We start from the raw sequence: 17,959 nt of genomic DNA, 5'->3' as shown, positions 1-17,959 counted from the left end.
GAGCCACCAGCACCCAGCTGACAGATACATTTCAGCAAGGGAGAATAGCTTTAAAATGATCTTTTCCCCTATGAACCTTAGGGAACTTGATGCGTAGGAGATATTTCTCCAAGGTACCTTAAGTTATAGTTTGCATGGAGCAGACTTATTATTTCCTTACCAATCATAAGTGTCTTGAACTTAGGACAGTATCTGCTACTCTCTGTATCCTTGACAGTGCACAGGACCTCTCCTCTAGATATGGAGTGCTAAGAGCCTAAAGCATACCTAATCTGGCAGGGTAGAATTTCAGAGGCCAAGTGTTTACGGTAATAAGATTGCCTAGGAAAAGGAAGATCTTTACCTTGATGGTATCCAGGGCCAGGTCAAGGACAGCACACTGCTTTGGAGTGAGATTACGTGTTTCCTCTCGCACCATGTGGTCCTGAAACCCCAGAGAAAGCAGTAGTATCAAAAGGGCTGAGAGTAGTCAGGAAAATCATTCTCCTACCTGCCAGTCCAGGAGTGCATGTTTCTCTCCTTCCCTCCTCTTTAGCCTTCTAGATATCCTCCCCTAGTCTCATAAGGACCCCACACTCCAAGAACCTTGAGTTTGGAAAGCTGACTCAGCTCCTTGGCAGCAGTGAAGATCAGCTGGGTGCCCTAGGTAGAGAGGGGATTAGTCAAAAGCAGAAAACCTCAAACTCCATCAGGAAATGAAGACTTAGGGGCAAGTGGACAGTGGGAATAAGTGGGAGGGAGGTGTCCTTACCGTCTGATCAGTGAGAGGTGGCAGAACAATCATCCTTTCCATGGTATTCATTACCACCCGCCAGAGCTCCTTCAGGACTCGCTTCAGAACAGTCTTCTCACATACAGTGGCGAAGAGTGTGAGGCTACACGCCAAGGCAATGGGTGAGGCAGGGGCAAGAGTCTGGGAGGCCGGCTCCTACTAAAAAGGCTGATAGCTTGACAGCCTCTTTGCTTTGCTCACCCCCCTGGGACAGTCCTGAGGATCATACTCACTTGCCATCCAGGAAGTCCATGAGAGGTCTCAGCACACTGTCTGCATCCTGAGCCACTGAGGCCCTAGCGTTGGGGGATGCATTCCCTGTGCCCCGAACCTGGCCCAGGATGTCGGCCATTTGTCGAACACACTCATCAATCCGCACCTGGAAGCTACACATGTGCTCATAGGGCAGCCCTCCTTGCCCCCCACATTGACCCAGGAGCAGCACCCATCCTTCAGGCCCATTCCCACATTTATGATGTAGCTTCAGGGGGGACAGTCATAGAAGCACATGAAAGAGCTACATACCTGCAGCCAGATGGAAAGGAATGGGATTGGCCAGGGACAACACCCAATTGTAAAAGTTGTGTGCTTGGGGGCCACTGACCTGTTTCCGAACACCATACTGAGTTCATCCAGAACTGTATTCAGTTTCACTTGCAGCTCCTTCAGACTGTCTGCAGCTTCAGGGTCCAGCTGTATCCGCAGGAATTGAGCATGGCTAGGCTGATTCTCTTGATTCTTTTCTCCTCCATCAGTACTTCTCTCTCCTAGGTCCTCACCCCAATCCCTGTTCTTCCTTCCTAGGGCCTCACCCCAACCCTGCTCCTCCCTCTTAGGATCATACCCCAATGCTTGCTCCTCTATCCTATGGCTAATCTCAGATCATGCCAGACCAGACCCCAAGCTAAACTCTGATCAAGAAAGGGTAGAGTTCTATGGTCAAGAAGCTCAGAAATAAAGGGAAGTAGAGTGACCAAAAACCCTAAGCCTTACCTCCTTGCCTCCCATGGCCTCAAACATTTTCTCCAGTTGGACTCTTAGTTGCTGCATGTTGTTCATCAGGATGCAGGGCTTGGAAACAGATGTAACCCTTAAGTCTTGGCTCGTTTCATCATAGGCTCCATTAACTTGGGGTACTTCCCTCTCTCATACTATTCCAAAGCCACAGAGACTTCATATATTATATAGGTCTTGTCCTTAGCACTGAGATACGGAACCAAGTGAAGACTAGAAGACTATGAAGACTAGAAGCAAATGTTTTGTTTTTGTTTTTTTTTGGGGGGGGGGTCTGGTCGTGGGACCTGAACTCTGGGCCTGGGCGCTGTCCCTCAGCTCTTCTGCTCAAGGCTAGCGCTCTACCACTTGAGCCGCAGTGCCACTTCCAGCTTTTTTCTTTTTGCTTATGTGGTGCTGAGGAATGGAACCCAGGGCCTTGAGCATGCAAGGCAAGCGCTCTACCACTGAGCCACCTTCTCAGCCCCTAGAAGCAAATGTTTTTGCCTTTAAACTGAATGGTAGGTATGCATATATTAATGGTATTACCTTTTATAACTTGTTCTATCTAAAAATTTTTGTTAAAAATAAAACCAGTGGTTGGTTTATGCCTGTAATACAATATTCATCACAACCATCTCAACTAATAGCTGAACATAGTGGCACATGCCTGTCATCCCATCTGGGCAGAAAGAATATATAGGTGAATCACAGTCCAGCCTGACCTGGACAAAAACATAAGATCCTATCTCAAAAATAACTAAAGTGGGGGGGGAGAGGGGGGAGGCTGGGAAAGGAGGTAAAGCGTAAACAAAGGAGGAGGCTGCAATGCTTGGTAAGAAATGTATGCATTATCCTGCCCATGTAATTGTAATCCCTCTGTACAGTATGTTCACAAATAAAATAAAAAAAAATAACTAAAGAAAAAAAGGGGAGGGGCTGAGCTACTGTTTAAAACAGTAGAGTATCCACCTAGCATGTGCAAGGCTTGGAGTTCAATCTTTAGTACTGATGTATGTGCACAACCAATCCAAGAACTAGCTTAGTAAGAGAATGAAAAGTAATAAATTGAGGTTCAAAGGGACTCATTCAAGTACTCATTTTTGGCATGTTTCTTGAGTGTCAAGCAGAGCTCTGGAAGGAACCAGAAGTCAAGAGCATCTCAGAATAGCTTCAAACACAAGAGGATTCATATTCCTTTTCTCTTAAGTGCCCTAGGGCCTGATCTTACCAGTTTTTCCTTTGTGCAATAAGCTGGAAAGTCCTTTGATAAGATGTCTGCATACTGCATCAGTACTTTCCCGATGGTCTGAGCAAAGAGGAAAAAAGGAAAGAAGAGAATCTTTAGCTTATCTGAGGTTTCATTTTTCACCAAAGAACAATGACATTAAGGAAGCTAAGGTAGGCTCTCACAGGAAACAGCTACGTTTCCACCACCACCACCGCCACCCCCTCCCAACTACAGAATAGAACTGAGGGAGACCATCTGTCTACATCAAACACAGTAAAGGGAAAAACAGCAGTACTAGGCTCTTACATGAAAATTACCACAGAGAGAGGCTGAGCTCAAGTCTGTGAATGTGATGATAGAAAGGGGGAAGCAGCAGGAAGGCTCATGGTTACCTTAGCAAATCTCCTCATATAGTGAGCAAGGATGCTGGGGTCAGGGCATTCCAACTTCCGGATGATCTCAAAGCTCTGGTTGAGCTGTGTGAAGACATCCACCACAGAACAGGAAAACAGTGCATGCTCTGATGTCTGCTGGAACTAAGGCCAAATACAGAATCAGTATCCATAGCTGCTACCTTTCTCTTAAGCAGATAGGGTCTAAAAGAACTCTGCCTAGTAGGGAGGCTCAGTGGCCCACTAAGTCCTTCCTAAGGACTCTACAGGCAAGGGACAGACAGCCTGGTGAAAGCATAGGCATTTCTGCCAATAGCTAAATGTTGGGACACCTGGCCCTGGCCTCTGTTCAGCCCAAGGCCTCATCTTACCCCATCTTTCTTATCTCGTTCCAGAGCCCCACGAAGGAATTCCAGGGACACATCCTCATTTTCATCTAGCCACTGGAGTACAAACTGTTCAAACCACCTGTAGTCAGAAAAGAACTGTGGGTTGAAGCTAGAGGTGGGTATATGCTCTGTGCCTGAGAGTTCCACCAGACTGGGATCTTCTGTAAGGCAAGGTATAGTTTGATACTTCTTTCTCTACAACAGGATCCAGACCAGCTAGTTCCAAAAACAAGCCTACTGAACTGTATGGAAGACATAAGTTCCTCCCACCCTTCCACCTACAGTGCCCACATAACTCACGCTGGGTACTCAGGCACCTGCCCCTGGAGGGCAGGCAGATCCCGAACATATTCATTGTGGAGCCACTTCACCTTGAAGTGCAGGTTCATGTAGTCAGCACTCTTACAGAGCCGGCCTTTCTCATGTTCTAGTGAGGGAAGGAAGGCTGGATCAGATCTTAGCAGTAGCTGTGGGTCCTGAGCTTTCCCATGGCAGCAGATCTAGTCAGGCAGCTCAATCAGATACCTTAGAAGACAAGTAACTCCTAACTTCCATTTCATAGCCATCTTTCCACCAGTGCCCTGCTCAGCCACTCTCTCAGAATCTTCCTCTAAAGAGACTAAGATAAAACCTATAATCTTCTAGCTTTAGCTTTCCAAGTGGAAAGGTGAAGAGGAAAAAGGGCTGGGAATACTAATACTAATTAGCAGAAGCACTGCCAAAGACTGGGAGGGTTTTCTGGTTAAAAAAAATCTTAGTAGCTGAGCCATTCCATGAGATGGGCTTAAATGCTAAGACATGAAGGCAAATACAGAATGAATGGATCAATGACAGTTACACAGAGACAGGGGAAACCAAATAAAAAAGCTCTGAGAAGTTATGTATAACACAATTCTGAAAGAAATTGAAGGGCTCCAGAGCATACCTGAGACATGGAAAATAAGCTCTCAGGAAAGTATGAAAACAAGAATAGTCAGTTTGGAAGCTATAGAAACACTACCTAACAAAAGGACCATCATGCTCCAGAAAACTGGACTGTTATTGTGGATGTAATAGGTCATTTTGCTGATTCTTGAGGGCTTTCTAGAAAAAATAGGTCTAACATCACTCAGTACCAGCTCAGAGTCTAGAGTACTTGCCATACCTATGGAGTCCATCCAGTCCTTTCCCTCTATATACAAGTTCATTGTGTGTTGCTATACCATAATAGTAATGGCAAACTAATAGGGAGAATACTAAGCAGCAGAGGAGGAGAAGCCAGTTTCCTTGGGGAACCTATTGTTCAACTCTGAGATGCCATGGATGATGCTTCTCTGAATCAAAGTAAAACAGTCTGGGCCACTGACCCTTCCGAGTCAGTGCAGCAATACACTCAGGGAGGAAAGGGAAATGTGGAGTTCAGCCTCAAAAGGCTTTGGATCCCAGGGCTTTCATCACCTGGTTCTCTAGGACCCAGCCCTAAGTTGCACTTGCTGTATCTTCTATGAAGCAGTAAGCAGGAAAAGGTATAAGACTAAAGGCAAAGGACAACAACTAAAAGTTCTTACCACCAGGAAAGAGGACTTTTCGAATACGAATGATAGTGGTTGCTTGTGACAGAGCAGAGACACCAATGAGCAACAACGGGTGGAAAATCAGGGATGTTAGAGAGACCCTCTTCTCCACCCCTTCCCCTGCAGTCCTAGAAACAAAGCACCACCACCAAGAGCACCATCCATCCTCTTTCCTGTTCAGCAATCCCCTAGAAGTAGGAACATGACTTCAGAGTTCCTCTTTTCTTCCAAGTAACATATAATTCTCTGTCAATCCATTATCTGTCCTCAGACCTCAGGCCCAAATTTCCACACTAAACATTAACATCTGTGGTTTAAACACCAATGAATGCTGAGAGACCGGTTATGCTTTATTCTAACTAGTCCCAAGGTTATACGTTATTGTTGGTGGTGGTAGTGAGTTGATCTATCAGAAGGGGCAATCATGTTTCCATAACCTCTTGCTCTTGACTTCTGCTTTTCTTCCTGCATCTTTCATCATTGGAGAGTTCTTTTAACCTCCTGATTTCAACTATCTAGTTTGAAATCTTCTTAATCTCTCTAGGGTTCTGATATTAGAGGTTTAGATGGAACACTTACTTCACTGTTGCCTAAGTTTAACTTGAATCTCCATCACTCACCATCTTAACATCACTGGTAATGTTGAACAGGGTGTGCTGACTAGTCTTATCTTCTTGTTCAGTGCTGAGATTTATCATAAGATTTTCTTTCTTCCTCTATATCCACTTATGTCCAACTGCTACTGATTTTATCCCCCCAAATCTTCTGGAATCTATCCAATTCCTTCTAGCTATACTATTTACTGCCTAGGTTTCCTTACCACATCTCTAACCTAGATTATTACAAAAGTCTCTACTCTGATTATTCTCCCTTCAATACATTCTCCACAGTGCACCCATAGTAAGTGACCTTTGTTTATGATGAATCAGATCATGTCAATCCATCCCTTAATGTGTAATTGGCTTTCAGTTGCTTCACAGTGAAGTCCAGAAGCCTAAACCTGGCTTAGACCTCCTTCATGATCTGGCTCTGTCATAACTCACCACCCACATCTCTTACTGACCATTTTTCCTGCTCTCTGAAGTGCTGGTCACACTAAACTGCTGTTTTCATTTCTCTAAACAAAAGACATACTGCACAGTCTGCATGAAATGTTCTGTCTCCTTTTGCTGTCATTACTATCCTCCCTTCTCACTCTGGGCCTGAGAGTTCTTGTATTTTCTTAGCAACTAATGTTTATTTTTTATGGCATTTAAAAATTGTAGTTTCTAGATTTGTCTGAACTTTTCAAGGGTTGGGGCTATACTTTATTCATCTTAGTGGGGAGCCAACAACTAGTACAATACTTAGCATAAAGAAAATACTCAAGAAACAGTGATTGACTGCAAAGGAGCACTGGGGAACTTCCTGTTTCATATTTTAGTTGGGAGAGTAGTTTCATGTATTTTATTTTATATGTTATAGCCCAATAAAGTTGATATAGGAAATACTAGGTGAAGAACAGCATTTTCTTTAGTTTTTAAATGGCTTTCTTTCATTTTTGAGGCATGGTCTTGCTACATAGCCCATTCTGGCCTTGAGCTCTTGATCATCCTGCCTCAGCCTCCCAAGTGCTAGGTTTATAGACTTGTACCACAATGCCTGGCTAAGAACAATGTTTGCTTTTTATTATTTTTTGTGACACTGGGGTTTGAACTCAGAGCCTTGGACTTGCCAGGCAGGCATTCTACTACTTGAGTCAAGTCTATAGCCCTTTCAAAGTTATTTTTAAAATATGGTCTCACATTTTTTCTTGGGCTAGCCTGGACTCCAATCTTCTTGTTTATTGCCTACAGCATAGCTGGGATAACAAGCTCACACCAACATGCCCAGCTTATTTGTTGTGAGGGGTCTTGACAACTTTTTGCCCTGGCTGGTCTCAAACTGTAGTTCTCCAGATCTGAGCAGTTGGGATTATAGGTATGAGTTTCTGTGCCAGGCCAGGATAACAGTTTCAACTTTTCTTTTCACAATCAAGTTAATATTGTTATATCATTCAGGACCCCAAGCTCCTCCCCTCAACTTGCTCTTCATATTTTCAGACTAACTAGGTTTTGCTACAACTTTACAGTAGCTATCATAGCTCATTCTTCCTTCTTCAATCCCTAATATAAAACAAACTGGTTTTTGTTTGTTTGTTTTGGTCATGGGGCTTGAACTAAGGGCCTGGGCAGTGTCCCTGTGCTTTTTTGCTTAAAGCTAGTGTTCTACCACTCTGAGCCACAGCTTCATTTCCGGTTTTCTGGTGGATGAAATAAGAGTCTCACACACTTTCCTGCCTAGGCTGTCTTTGAACTATGATACTAAGATCTCAACCTCCTGAGTAGTTAGGATTACAGGCATGAGCCCCCAGTGCCTTTTACTCAAGACTAGTGCTCTACCACTTGAGCCTCAGCTCTATTTCTGGAGATGAGAGTCTCATGGACTTTCATGCCTGGACTGGCTTTAAATCACAATCATCAGATCTCAGCCTCCTGAGTAGCTAGGATTACAGGCATGAGCTGCTGAACCTAGCTAAACAATCTATTATCTGCATTCTCTAGTTCTATCTCTCCTACTTCTAGCTGCTCCTCTCTTCCACTGTGGAAAAATTTTGTTAAAATTCTATTTTTTACATGGTATTTTGTCTATAGTGGCTTCTTCTTGCTTTTAATAATTAAGATTGTATTCAATACCCTGGATAAATTGTCAGGTAGTATCCTTACTGTGTTTTACAGATCTCAGTTTCTTATCAGTTCAACACAATAATTCATCATTCCATTTTACAGATAAGAAAATGGAAGCTTGTAAAAATTAAGTAGTTCAGTCCAAGGTCACAATGCTAAGTGGTAAAACTGAAATTTGAGACCTAGACATTTGTTTCTTGTTCTTCTCTCTCCTCCCTTTTCTCCCCCTTCCCATTCTCCTTTCCTCCCTCTTTCTCTCTCCCCCCCTTCCTCTCCCTTTCTTTGGTGCCAGTACCAGAGCTTGAACTCATTCAACTTATTGGCTCATAGCTAGTGTTCTACCACTTGAGCCACACCTCCAGTTTGGCTTTTTGCTGATTAGATGAAATCTTTTGGACTTTTCTGCCCAGGTTTGTCTTTGATGAACCACAATCCTCCAGATAATAGCCTCCTGAGTAGTTAGATTTACAGTGTGAGCCACCAGTGCCCAGCTTTGTTCATTCTTCTAAGGTAGTTTTTTACTCGTGTGTGTGTGTGTGTGTGTGTGTGTGTGTGTGTGTGTGTGTGTGTGTGTGTGTGTGTGTGTGTGTGTGTGTGTGTGTGTGTGTGTGTGTGTGTGTGTGTGTGTGTGTGTGTGTGTGTGTGTGTGTGTGTGTGTGTGTGTGTGTGTGTGTGTTTGCTTTAAACATTAGCGAACTCTCTTTTCAAAAGATATCTTACCTAGAATTCCATTTAAGATTATTAAAGCAAGCTGACTTTGTTAACACCAGGTAAAGAGCTGAGTCTAGACTTCCCCTTTTAACTTAACTTCTGAGATATTTGTCTAAAAAAAAAAAAACCTTTGCTCTGCTCTGCTCTTCCTTACATAACCCTTCCCCCTTGTAAAACTGATTAAATTTTCAGGGGTATTCATCCTTTTCTCCAAACCCACTGTACATGTTCTTTAAGAACCACTACCACACTCCCCAGTTTGGTGAATGTTACCTCATCAAGGTAAGGGAAGTCAGGTAACCTCCTCACTGATCTGACAGGCTAATGTGTGGGCTAAAGTTCCAGGTGAATCCAGTGTCAGCAGGACTCAACTACAGCTCTGAGATTGAATTTCAGAATCTACATGCGGCTATCACAAACTTAAGCATACATTTCTCTTTCAATCTCAAGAATCACTGTTTCTAAACCTCACAAGTTTAAGCCCGAAGGCTATTCCTCTATACTCACATAAGATACAGACTCTACTTTGTGCTTGCCCCAGATGGTTCTTCCTCTTCCTAGATCTACTTTCTCAGACTGAAGAATTATACTAACACATATAAACAGATCCCCAAAATTCAGCTAAATAGCACAGATGGGTACAGGTCTGACATAGATAGGGAGTGATATGTTTGTGGAGCAAGGTGGGAAATGAAAAAACAAAGATGAATGAACAAGATGAATAATAATGTATCTGTAGCCCTGCTCTATGGTAAGGAGAGGGATATTTGGCTTTGCCACACTAATTCACACAAGCTTTCAAAGAAAGCCAGGCTAGTCAATCTCTAGCATGAGGAAATTACAATATTTATCTCTATATTTAAGTTTCTCTGACTTTTCCCCCCTATATTGAGGTTTGAATTCCTTGTGCTTCCAAGGCACACTTTACCACTTGAACTATGCCCCCTTCCCTTTTTGCTCCAGTTATTTTTCCAATAAAGTCTTACTTTTATGTTGGATTGGACCATAGTTCTACTATTTATCCTTCCCACATAACTACAATGACAGGCAAATGTCACTTTGCCCAGCTTTCACTGGTTGAGATGGGCTCTTGCAAAGTTTTTGCCAGGGCTGACCTCAAACTGCTATCCTTCCAATTTCTGCTTTCCAAATAGCTAGGATTATAGGCATGAACGACTATACCCAGTCATCTCTGAACTATAAAAGTAAGTTTTATAAGAACACTCTCTAAGATTTGAGCCACCATCCTAAGAATACTCACCAGAGGAGAGGTGATCTCTGACTTGGAAAGTCTTGAATAGGTACTTGTTCTAAAGCTGGAAGAACCTACATTCATATAGCCATTTCCATTATTTCCTTTGGTGCAACTTTGCATATCCAAGGCCTCCTACCATGGCAAGGATCCCTCTAGTTTTTTACTGCACCATTTACCCACAACATGTAGTTATCTGGAGCAAAAGGACAGTTTTCAAGGTACTTGGGCAGACCCTTACCTTCCAGTGCATATTTCATGTCTTGGGAAAACAGATGCCACATCACTTCTGCACTTACTTTTCCCACATTCAACTCTTGAGGAAACCTGGATGGTGGGAGAAAACAGTTAGAGAACAAGGTAAGAGCCATTTATTTGTTCCGACTTTTTCTAAGGTGCTTAGTTCTTGGAAGTCATATTGAGGAAAAACTAGGGAAATGAGCTAGGCTCAAATGGAGAAAAGGGGCCCAGGGTGACAAGTAAGGATATAGGGGTCCACTTAGGCATGATGGGCCCAATGGGGAGAATGTCTAGAAGGCAAGGCATTGAGGGTGAGAGGAGGGGAAGGTTGGGACAGGTCTAGGTAAAATAAGCTGAAGGAGGGCAAAGGACTAGGCTTTAGGAAGGCCCACTTTATTCAGAGTGGACAGACACATGCACACATAGTCTCTGGATCTTCTGGGGGTTCTATAGTAGCCACAGTCCCAGAAGCTTCTCACTCCCGAGAGGCAGGCTCGGTCAGGCATGCGCCCTCCATTATATTTCCACACCTGTCTCCAGAAACAGTTACCCAGACAGATACAAGGGACAGAGGGACAGATGGACGGACAGTTGGAAGAGGTGGCACTGCAAACATACAGAGATAGGAAAGAAAGAGGCTGTTAGACAGAGAGACAGACCAATCACTGAACAGACAGGATCAAGTAGAGTGATACTCACTGGTTCAGAACAGGTGTATAGGAATTCTTATCTTCCTCTATGATTGACACAATGAGTGTAATGAGTTTGGGCCAGAAATCTAGGTTCTGAATGCTGGGTCCTTGTTCTTCTGGAGGTAGCTCCTGATTCTTGTTCCAGAGATCAATAAGAGAGAGACACAGTAAGTCAGGAGAGAATTGGAAAGGATCTTAAGTCTTTCTCTTTTTCTTCTCTTATACATGCTGCTTCCTCTTGAATCAGAGACCCTTTCAGTACTAGAAACTGTTTTCGACAAGACTGCCTCTATTCTTTGAGAGGGAGGATAATTAAGAGGTCCTTTATCCCTTGAGAACTTCCCTCCCCAGCTTGGGGCACTGATCTGATGAGGTTGGTCAGCTAGGAGTTATACAGAATCTCATTTTCCTTACTTCTTCTCTCAGTTGCTATGGGTATATTCCCTGACTGAAATTAGCACTGTTTAACCTCATTATGTAGGTCTGATTCCATGTGACCCACACAGGTTGCCCTTCTCTTGCAGTAGTGTTCTTCAGATTCCTTTCCCTACTTAGCACTCAAATACATTCCAGCTCTGAAAAGCTCCCTCACATTCTGCTACTGAACAGACCTTATGTGCATTTTGGCCTTTCAGCAATATAGGACTTCCCTGCACTTCCTGAAGTTCACTTGGGAGAAGAACTGAACTTAGAAAGCTATTTAGCTAGCTGGACAAGAAATGACTCTGCTTAAGAAGAGGCAAGGGAAAACAATGGTAGATTTTAGAAAAAGAGGAACCATTCCACATTTAGATTCCATACTAGATAAGCTATGGTCACCACAGACATTGAATTAGACATTATCTCCTATTTGTTTAAAAGCAAAGGTGAAACATGGTCTCCCTGATAAGTGGATGATAAATCCAAAATGTTAGGTGATATGACAAAACTAACAGGACTTAAGAAACAAAGAACTCCCACTCATCTGGTTGAACCACTACCAAATATCCCCATGCTGCTGATCACATATATGGTATACAACATATGAGCACCGTTATATATTACAGACTGTGATAGACAATTTGCTCCAGGAAAGTTAGAATGAACTTGTGACTTTAAATGAGCATCATTATTCCACAATACTGTGAATTTCCGGAAATTAAGTAATCACTTAATCACAATCAAAAAAAAAAAAAAAGAACCTTGGGGAAGGGAGGGAGGGAGGGGATGGTAGGGGGAAAACAATGGAGGGGGTAACAATGTTCAAGAGGAAGTGTACTCATTACCCCACTCATGTAACTGTAACCCTCTGTATAGTATCTTTACAATAAAAAAATTAAAAAAAAAAAAAAAAAGCAAAGGTGAAGCTGCCTAGAGGTACAGGAATAGTGCTTGGGTGTGGATGCCTACATTCTGTGACTTCTACCACCTTAATATCACTTAAATGAATCTTTTCATTTTACTTTTTCTGGCACAATCCTGACTGAAGCTCTTGTCATTTAAGGATCCCTTTAGTCTTTAAATCTTTTTTGTTTAGTTATTTTTGTTTTTGTTTTGTTTTGAGACAGGATTTCACTCTGTAGCCTAATCTGGCCTTGAACTCACATCTTCCTGCTTCTTCCTTCCACATGAGGATTACAGTGTGTACCACCAAAGATCTCCTTGATCTTTGAATTTTAATCCAATACCTCTTACAGGAAATTGTCACTGATTTTTCTATAAGGAAAATCTCAAAGTGCTACTCCTCTGCATAAAGCTCTTCAGTGTCCTTCAATGCTCTTCAATTAAGCTCTACAAAATGGTCTTTCAGAAAATGACCTCTCTCTCAACCTCATGCCCACCCACTTTGTGTCGCAGCAAGCACCAACTCACAATCACCACTGACTGTGGTGCCAGGTACTCTGCTAATAATAATTTGCATACTTTATTTCAATTGATCCTCATAATAATTGTATGATTAGAAGTCATCACCTAAGGACAGCAAAGTTATGTGGTTTGTCTAAAGTTATGTGGTTTATCTAAAGTTATGTGTCTGTAAATAGTAGAACCAAGATTTGATCCCAGATAATAATCCCAAATCTAATGGTACAAATGCCCTTATAAAAAAAAGTTTATGGCCGGGCGCTGGTAGCTCACGCCTGTAATCCTAGCTACTCAGGAGGCTGAGATCTAAGGATTGCAGTTCAAAGCCAGCCTGGGCAGGAAAGTCCATGAGACTCTTTATCTCCAATAAACCACTAGAAAACCGGAAGTGGCACTGTGGCTTAAGTGGTAGAGCACTCACCTTGAGCTGAAGAGCGCAGGGACAGCGCCCAAGCCCAGAGTTCAAGCCCCAGACTGACCAAAAAAACAAAAAAAAAGTTTATGGCTGGGTGCCAGTGGCTCACACCTGTAATCCTAGTTACTGAGGAGGCTGAGATCTGAGGATCACGGTTCAAAGCCAGCACGGGCAGAAAAGTCTATAAGACTCTTATCTCCAATTAACCACTACAAAACCAGAAGTGGTGCTGTGGCTCAAGCAGTAGAAAGCTCGCCTTGAGCTGAAGAGCACAGGGAATAACGCCCAAGCCCACAGTTCAAGCCCCACAACCGACAAAAAAAAAAAAGTTTATGTTATCCTAAACTAACATACTCATGCACAATTCTGTGTCTCCAAACATTTTGTTTTTACTACATGATATTCATACCCATGTTACTACCGTTTCTTTAGTTATTCCTATTTCTTCCTCAAAATCTTCTTGGAGTTTCCCCTGATATCTCTATTCTGGTTAGTTGCCTTTCTTCTGGGCATCTCAAATGCTCAGTTTGTTAAAGATTGGATAGGCAAATGAATAAATTAGGTCAAAGAATGAAGGTCAGTAGATGGAAATGCCAAAAACAACAACCACCAGGGTTTACTACAGTGTAAGTATGGAACAATAAGAAAATGAGATTGAGAGGCTTATCAAAATAGTAAGGCTAATAAGTAAGAACAAAATTAGTTCATTTGCAGGGAAATGGATAGACCTACAACAAATCAAGTTAAGCTAAGCCAAGATCATAGACACAAAGGACATGTGTTTTCTCTCATATGCAGAAGCTAGATCTAAAATACACTGGGACATGATAAACTGTATAGGATTCTAGGTATCCACACACAGTGAGGTCAAAGGAGAGGAACACAAAGGAACTCCAGGTAACGGAAATGAGGTTTTATTCTTTGTTGCTGTTTTCATTTTTTCTTATTGTCTTGTTTCTTCATTTATCTGTCTTTGGAAATGCAAGGGGGTACGGAAATAGAGGGACAAAGGGTAAACAAATGCAGCGGTAGTATTCACTAGACAATATGTTGAAAATGAGCTAATCAACTTGTGGGTGGGAAGGGGTGGGGAGGGAAAAACTAGGAGGGAGTAAGAGAAGGGGTGACATGAAATGAAAATGTACTCTTTACATGACCTATGTAAATGCAACCCCTCTGTATATCACCTTTGTAATAACAATAAAAAATTTAAAAAATACTAAGGCTGAAGCAAGTTATTGAATGGTTTGTAAGCCTTATTATATTCTCCTGCTTGGGCAGAGACCAAATATTCAAACAGACCCCTGAGCATAGTTGAAAAATCAAAGATGAAAAAAAAATAAAAAAATAAAAAAATAAAAATAAAAAAAAAGAAAAATCAAAGATGAAAGTGTCTTTTCCCAACCAAAGAGAATCCATAGATGGTTGAAAGAAGCTCAGTATGTAGCAAGCAAAATAAAGGCTCCAGGAAAATTTCTCATGGACATCAGAATCAATGGAAAGTTATATAACCTTAAAAGGAAAAACTGTTAAATATTTGGCTAGCACAAAAAATATGTTTGGGAATGAGCACAAAAAGTACATTTGGGAATGAGAAAAGGCAGCATAAACAAGACTTTATGAAGGTGGTTCCAGAAAGCATTACAGATTGTATGTATTGACTCAAAGATAGAGGTATAATAGATTCTTATCATTTTATCCTACTGCCTTTCCAGGTCTATCTCAAATATTCCTTGTTTTATGTAGCTTTCCCCATTAATTGATCAATAGTGACTTTATCTTCCTTAGAATCTCCTAAGTCGCATCTCCTTTTTAGGGCCCTTCTAACAGACTATTTTGCCATGAAATTATAGACTTACTGAAGTGGCATTGTTGCTTTCCTTAGACCTGACCTAGAGTATTCAACATATATTTGTTGGATTAAAGGAAAGCTATGCTTTAATGATATTCTTGTTTTTGTTTTTGTTTTTTTTTTGGGTCCAGTCGTGGGGCCTGAACTCTGGGCTTGGGCACTGTCCCTCAGCTCTTCAGCTCAAGGCTAGTGCTCTACCACCTGAGCCACAGCGCCACTTCCGGCTTTTTTCTTTTTGCTTATGTGGTGCTGAGGAATCGAGCCCAGGGCCTCAGGCATGCAAGGCAAGCGCTCTACCACTGAGCCACCTTCCCAGCCCCTTTAATGATATTCTTAAGAAAGGGATGGTAGGGGAAAAACAAAGGAGGAGACAACAATGCTTGATAAGAAATGTACTCTTTACTTTGCTCATGTAACTTAACCCCTCCTCTGTACAGTATTCTCACAATAAAAAACTTATTTAAAAAAAAGAAAGGAACTAAACTGTAATTGGACAGAGAAAAAAATCCTGACTTTGAAATGAAGGGAGGAGTATATATTATTAGAAGGAACTAGAAAAAGTGATCTATTAAGTCACTAGATACCAAATTAGGATCCTAGCATAAAACAGGTAAAATGGCTCAGCCTCACAGAGAGGGTCACTCTTGAAAGTCAACTGGTTAAAATATTTCAGAAGATTATGCACATAGAGAGAAGTGATTAAAAGGAAGAGTTAAACTTTCCCAGCCAGAAGCTCAGAGATAGCTACAGATCTGAGAGTTAGGCAGCATGGTATTCATAGGGATCCATATAAGTCAGAACAAAACAAACCTTGAGCCTGAGAGGGACTGGGAAGGACTCGAAATTTCACTACTCAGCTACCAAACAATGCAGAAACTTATCATTGCTCTTTCTATTCTACCCAGGTATTTTACATTTTGTCCAAGGGTCGCTGTTAATCCGCAAATGTCTCACATATGAAACAGATAATCAATAGTCCATAACCCATTCACCCTTGAGAACATCAAGGACTTTATCTTGAGATCTTTTCCACCATAACTCTAGCAAAGATAAACTGAGGTTCCAGAGAGCCAGTGTCAGCTGGCCCCACCTGCTCCTAGACTTCTTACCAGCTGGTATTGGTGGCTGTATAAATCATGGCAGTTATTGAAGATATACTCATATGTAGAGTTCAAACAAGCCTTCACACAATCCTTTACCACCTGGCTGGCTCTTGGAGGGCTCTGCAGTTCTTGTACCTGCCAATTAATATGAAAAATACAGGCTCAGGGTTCTGCTCACATGGATAGGGTATCTTACTAGTACTTCCCTAAACCTGCACCAGATTCTTTCATGCCTTTTTAAGTTCCTATACCTTTCTTTGCTATGAAACTGCTAGAATAGCGGATGGGAAGAACTTCTAGTCTATCTTCATTAGCCTACAATTTATGAGTTTTCTTGAAAGTAATCTAGGGAACAGGTGTATGGAAATAGGAGCTTAGTGGTGATGAATCCGTAGCCTCAGACTATTCTCAGTGACTCTTATTGTCTGTGTTCCTGAGACCAAGTTTTCAGCCCAGTACTAGCCAGCCTGGCCCATCCTTACCTTCATTCTAAAAAAGGTGATGCTAGTCAACAAATCCACTGTAGATTTTAAATCCTGAAGCCTCTCAGGGCTTCCAGCAGGGAAGTTATTCTGTTGCAAATTAAATAAATGTGAGATAGGATCAGAACAATATGAAAACTTTTCCTGCCAAAACAATGAAATCAAAAGCTACCCTGACATCCTCACTATAATTCTACTTCTCAAGCAATATGATCATTTTGTTCAGTTCTCCCCCCCATCCCCATGAAGATTCTCCACAAAATGAGTTCTTAAAAATTACAATTAATTGTATATACTTGAATATAAGTGAAGTTATACTATAGATCAAATGAAGATAGAGTACCCATGTTTTTCATATACCCTAGCTCTTCTAGGTTCTAGAGCCAATAGATAGCAGAGCTCAGTAAAACTTCTTTGGAATGCATTCCTAAGGATTTTGGTACGTGCCTTACTTTATTCCCTTAGGCATAGATTTTAGGGGGAAGCTGCCATGGAGAGCTGAAAGGAAACATTGAGCCATGAGCCATTTGGTCAGTTTTTAAGCCTGCAGATAGCTATGTATATGCATTATTCATATAAATGGAGGACATGGAAAGCATACAATGAAAACTTTTTTTTTACTTTTGATCTTGTACTTAATTTTTAATATGCATATATTGTCTGTTCTGGAATCTCACATTTTAAGTAAGCAATGATACCAATCTATGAAGATGTAACTTAGGAGCTAAGAAACTGACCATTTCCTTATCCTTTTCACCTCAGAGACCCACTGCCTTACTACTACTATTTCTTCCCTCCATGATAGAGAAGGACATAACCTCTAATACAATTTACTTGCCAAAGGCATTATACTCTTTTATCTAGATTCTCATACTTCTTTTTTTTGGGGGGGGGGTCCAGTCATGGGGCCTGAACTCTGGGCCTGGGCGCTGTCCCTCAGCTCTTCAGCTCAAGGCTAGTGCTCTACCACTTGAGCCACAGCGCCACTTCTGGCTTTTTTCTTTTTGCTTATGTGGTACTGAGGAATCGAACCCAGGGCCTCATGCATGCAAGGCAAGCACTCTACCACTGAGCCACCTTCCCAGCCCTCATACTTCTTTAGAAAATGAGAATAGTATACAAAATAGAAATGTAACTATTTAATTTTTAAAATTTTTATATTTATCTTTCCTAAGTATCTAATTTTTAAAATGACACTTTTAGAAGAGATTATCTTCAGTAATCTCCCAAGGGAAAATGCCATTAGAGAGTTTGGCAGAGTAACAAATGGTTTTGGAAAGCCAAATTTCTATTAAAAACAGTCACATCTGCCACTTATATGTTTATATTCCTTGA

General features: G+C 41.7%; 1 protein-coding gene across 6 annotated transcripts in view; it reads right to left on the bottom strand.

Annotated features, from left to right (window-relative positions):
* Unc13b (unc-13 homolog B) overlaps positions 1–17,959 on the bottom strand; it is a 174,449-nt gene that overhangs the window by 5,545 nt on the left and 150,945 nt on the right. For all 6 annotated transcript variants that reach the window (XM_070009369.1, XM_070009371.1, XM_070009367.1 and 3 more), the window contains 14 exons: positions 16,625–16,714; positions 16,149–16,277; positions 10,938–11,065; positions 10,240–10,325; positions 4,078–4,204; positions 3,760–3,856; positions 3,389–3,532; positions 2,997–3,074; positions 1,766–1,843; positions 1,377–1,465; positions 1,006–1,158; positions 752–875; positions 586–642; positions 344–424 (listed from right to left, as the gene is read on the bottom strand). In XM_070009369.1, the coding sequence (XP_069865470.1) occupies positions 344–424; positions 586–642; positions 752–875; positions 1,006–1,158; positions 1,377–1,465; positions 1,766–1,843; positions 2,997–3,074; positions 3,389–3,532; positions 3,760–3,856; positions 4,078–4,204; positions 10,240–10,325; positions 10,938–11,065; positions 16,149–16,277; positions 16,625–16,714 (1,461 nt within the window). The remainder of the gene's footprint in view (positions 1–343; positions 425–585; positions 643–751; positions 876–1,005; positions 1,159–1,376; positions 1,466–1,765; positions 1,844–2,996; positions 3,075–3,388; positions 3,533–3,759; positions 3,857–4,077; positions 4,205–10,239; positions 10,326–10,937; positions 11,066–16,148; positions 16,278–16,624; positions 16,715–17,959) is intronic.

Source organism: Dipodomys merriami, unplaced genomic scaffold, assembly GCF_024711535.1.
Source record: "Dipodomys merriami isolate MVZ:Mamm:240054 unplaced genomic scaffold, mDipMer1.0.p SCAF_11, whole genome shotgun sequence".
Lineage (NCBI taxonomy): Eukaryota > Metazoa > Chordata > Mammalia > Rodentia > Heteromyidae > Dipodomys > Dipodomys merriami.
The sequence above is the reverse complement of the archived record's forward strand: the minus strand, read 5'-3'. Positions and strand labels throughout refer to the sequence as shown.